Genomic DNA, 4,809 nt, shown 5'->3' with positions numbered 1-4,809 from the left:
CGGAACACAACAATACCAAGTACTGCTGTTTTGCGGTAGAATATCTGATGAATGGGTGGTACCTACCCAGACGAGCTTGCACAAAGCTCTACCACCAGTAAAACACTCCTTCCACTTGTATACCTGCAACTACTACTTTAATGTAGGGACAATCTTATAATTACCTGTCCCAGGGCTGCTTAGCCCCAGGACTACGGGACAGGTACAGTACAAGACAGGCCCGGGCTGGGCCAATCAAACGTTGCCTTGGAAATAATTTATAACTGTGTCAGAGTGCCGTTCTATCGGATTACGAATTTGAGCAAAAATAGAGTGAATCTGTTTTTGCTCAGACATTTGTGTTCTAGTATATCCTACTCAGTTGGCTAGACCCCGTTGAAAATGGTTACCGTTGCCAATCAGTCCGGATGAGATCAGCGTGGTACAATAAGGTACAAAGGTTATCCTTAATAAGAGACTTTCTCCAGCATCAAATTGTTAAGGTAATGCTACTACTGTTATGACATTTTGTACTCCTCTCAACCAATATGACGATTAAACACATTATAATTTCATACACTTTCGGTAAAATGCTATATTAAATATCCAATTTAAATCTTTTCAGTAATATGAGTGTCAAATAAACTCGAAATTTAAGTGTACCACTTAATGATGTCGTCAAGAGTCTCAATTTCAATACCGTGTATCTTGTTTGCTATTAAGATATCTGATAACTATCAACAGAATGCACTTTATAATGTATTCCAGACATCAATTATTAAATTGAAATTGACTCGGGTTTTTAATGAGCTTAGAGTTACACAAGTGACACTAATTCATGTTACATGTTTTTGTTATTTGAGTATCATCATGTTTTTATGACAAATACTACGTATTGTATAGCATGTTGACTTGGTCAAAGTGAAATCATCTTTAGAGCCGAGATGGCCCTGTGGTAAGAACGCGTGAATCTTAACCGATGATCGTGGGTTCAAACCCGGGCAAGCACCACTGAATTTTCATGTGCTTAATTTGCGATTATAATTCATCTCGTGCTTTACGGTGAAGGAAAACATCGTGAGGAAACCTGCATGTGTCTAATTTCACTGAAATTCTGCCACATGTGAATTCTACCAACCCGCATTGGAGCAGCGTGGTGGAATAAGCTCCAAACCTTCTCCTCAAAAAGAGGAGAGGAGGCCTTTAGCCCAGCAGTGGGACATTCACAGGCTGTTACGGATTACGGATGTATAGCATGTTTACATAGTGTAAATAGGGATTAATAATTTACTGTAACTATATAGTAACAAATGAATGTAAATACCATGATAGAGCACACGATAATGTTAATGGGTGAGCCTATTAATTCAGCATGAACGGTACCTATTAAGTTATTTTTTTTTAATGCAATAACTAGCTTCCTAGGTTAGTTCCTAGGTATGTCCTCTTAAAAGTTGTGCATATATATTATCATTAATATTATTTTTTTTTTAAAGTAATAATAAAATATTTACAAATATAATCAATTAAACATGTATTAAAATTAAAAACTTTTGAATTTACATAGTTTATTTGAATAAACTGTTATATAAAACATAAAGGAAGATATTTATCATAATTTTAAAATACAAGCTGATACCAGAAAACGAAGCTATATAATGAATAATAAATAACCTTTAGATGTTTATTCGACATTGAAGCATTAATTTATTAACATATTTTAACTGTTTTAAATTACATTACAGAATAACACGTATGAAAAATGGTACGTGCTTAGAGACAAATAAACTTTTATTGATATATACATAAGATAATACATAATATCTATATAAGTATGAATTTAAATTAAAATAGTATATCTAGTATATCAATTGTCTGGTTTCCATAGTACAAGCTCTGCTTAATTTGGGATCAGACGGCCGTGTGTGAATAATGTCCCAAGATATTATTATATTATATAATACAAGAGTAAGCTAAATTAAAAATGTATATAAGTGATATTTTTGTAAGTTCTTTCACCCGTTGGTAGGGTTTTGGATGGGTCTCGCCCACTTATCAATTATTCAACCGTCAAACGTTTCATTCCATCTAAATTGTGATAGAAAAATTATGACAATTTATATAACCATGAAAATTCCATCTTTAAAGGTTCAATATCAACATTAATTATCAGTTATTAAGGAAATAGAAGTATATTTTCATGTTGCCACGAATTAATTAAGACCTTAACACTGAGGTCACGAAAATATTATAAAGCTGAGTAACAATACACAAATAAAACATAAGTTACTCGAACTTTATTGTGTTAAGGATAAATAATTTAAAATGTTTAAGTATATAGTGACTTTATTATGTTTACAACGACTAACGGCTTCAATGCATATACAACCAAACAGGCTGGTTTCCTACGCACTTCCCGACTACAGACAATTGAAGAAGACGTTGGGATTTTCTGAAGACACGTATTTAAACTTTACTGAACTAACCTCTAAATACGGATACAAGTCAGAGGAACACACAGTGAGCACAGAAGACGGGTATCTGTTGACCGTTTTCAGATTACTTCCGAAATGTAATCAAAGACAAAGATTCCCTGTCATTCTAGCACATGGTATCTATGATAGTTCTGATGCATGGATCCTCACCGGCCCACAAACAGGACTTGGTTATATATTGGCAACCAAATGTTATGACGTGTGGGCAGCTAATCTCAGGGGCAACGTTTACTCCCGCAAGCACATACGACTAGATCCAGACAAAGATCCAGAGTATTGGGAATTTTCCTTCGACGAAATTGGTCGTTTCGATTTACCGGCTATAATTGATTACGTATTAGGTATAACGGCGCAATCGAAGACCTATTATATCGGTCACTCTCAAGGTTCGACAGACTTCTTCGTCATGGGATCACTAAGACCTGAATATAACGACAAAATCCGACTGTCTATTCTATTAGCTCCTGTTGCGTGGATGAAAAACTTGAAGAGTGTAATACCAAAGATAATCGCTCGTCAAACCAAGAACATTAAAGACTTTCTTTATACTGTAGGATTTAGAGAGTTGTTTGCTAAGCAACAGTTGATACACGCTATATCAGAAATATTATGTCAATATTTCCCGCAAGAAGTGTGCGGTACCGCGTTAGCTTTGACAACAGGTTATGTCAGAGGAAGCATAACATCAAAGAATTTGGCAGTCGTTATTGGTCATCTTTTAGTTGGTGTGTCGGTTAAGACACTAGCTCATTTCGGTCAATTAATTGTTTCTCAAAAATTCCAACGTTTTGACGAAGGTAAAGAAATCAATATCAAAACGTATGGTACAGTAACACCTCCGCAATATAACGTATCCCTAATCACATCTCCTATAGTACTGGTTTGTGCGGAAAATGATTGGGTATCGAGTCTAAGAGATATCAATATTTTGCAATCCAGATTGCCCAACGTAGTTGAAAAATATATAGTGCCTGAGCCTACTTGGAGTCATAATAATCATTTGTGGGGCGTTAATGCGACGGAATATGTATTTGACAAAATTTTAAATTACTTCGATAAATTTGATACTTGATACGTGTAGAAGATATAATTTTGCTTGAAAAGTTGACTAAGATAGATTGAGAAAGAGAATGAAACCTTAATCTATTGAGAAGTAGTTTGTATGAACGCCGTAAAAGTGAGAAACAAAGGGAGGATTTTTTTTTTTATTCTTTATAAATTACGAGTACGTAGGTGATATTTAAAAAAAGTTAGGAAACTTCATTGCAATAGTAAATACATAGAAAATATTCAACATCCAATGATACAATTTGAATAATAAATAAATATTTTTATGATAATAGTTAAATCATTATACGTAATTGCAATTTGTTCTGAAATATTATAATTGAACCAAATTGATATTATTGATGTATTTTAACATAATATATGTTTAAAGATCATTTAAATGATGATTGTGATGATTCCAAAACTTCAAATTTCTGTATGCTTTTTAATAAAATGAATCTATAACGTTAAATATGAATATGTATAATACAAACCCTTCATGTATAAATTTTATCTAAATAATAATTAATCTAAATAAAAATATATACAGTCTGAAAATGATTTAATTATGTATTATTTATATTACAAATGTCGTTATTTATAGTACGAGATTAGAGACATAAATTTAAATTTTAAAATATGGTTTTAAAATTATATTATGCGTCTTATTTACGTCTAAATTAAATATTACATCCTCAATTATTTTATTTCAAACATATTTAAATATAACATTACGCAACTTGATCATATGATCAATATATTTTAATAACCATTTTAAACAGGCTTAATTTCTACTTATATAATCTTAAGATCACGCGTCTAAAAATATAATTAACGAAGTTATAAATACTAGCATTCAAGTACCAAGAAACAAGAAGAATAAAATGAATGTATATATATATATATATATATATATATATACATTCATTATATATACATTCATTTTTATATATTTGTAAACTACTATAACAAATAACTAGAGTGACCGACACAGCCCAGAGAATAATTAAGCTGAAGTTGCTGCAGAACAGATAACCGATGGGCTAGATGAGTTTTGGAATGAACTGTATCTCGGCGTCGTGACAGGAGACATTTTTTCTATGCGATTATATGAAAATCGGTAAAATTTCATGTTCATTGATGCAAAAATAAAATAAATTTACTTTATTTTCCTGAATAAATCTTATTAAAACTCCATCAAGTAATACTGAAATTTAAATGATTAACCATAGAAAATAAATCGTTCAAGAGAAGTAATATATGTCGGTCATCGGGTTGCGGTCGGTCA

The 4,809-nt window shown here is 32.0% G+C and overlaps 1 protein-coding gene across 1 annotated transcript; it reads left to right on the top strand.

The window, feature by feature from the left end:
- Positions 1-2,355: 2,355 nt before the first annotated feature.
- Positions 2,356-3,546, top strand: LOC126774619 (lipase 1-like). The gene has a single exon (XM_050496178.1). It carries the CDS (start codon positions 2,356-2,358, stop codon positions 3,544-3,546), a length of 1,191 nt encoding a protein of 396 aa, XP_050352135.1.
- Positions 3,547-4,809: the final 1,263 nt, after the last annotated feature.

Source organism: Nymphalis io, chromosome 2 (assembly GCF_905147045.1).
Source record: "Nymphalis io chromosome 2, ilAglIoxx1.1, whole genome shotgun sequence".
Classification (NCBI taxonomy): domain Eukaryota; kingdom Metazoa; phylum Arthropoda; class Insecta; order Lepidoptera; family Nymphalidae; genus Nymphalis; species Nymphalis io.
The sequence above is the reverse complement of the archived record's forward strand: the minus strand, read 5'-3'. Positions and strand labels throughout refer to the sequence as shown.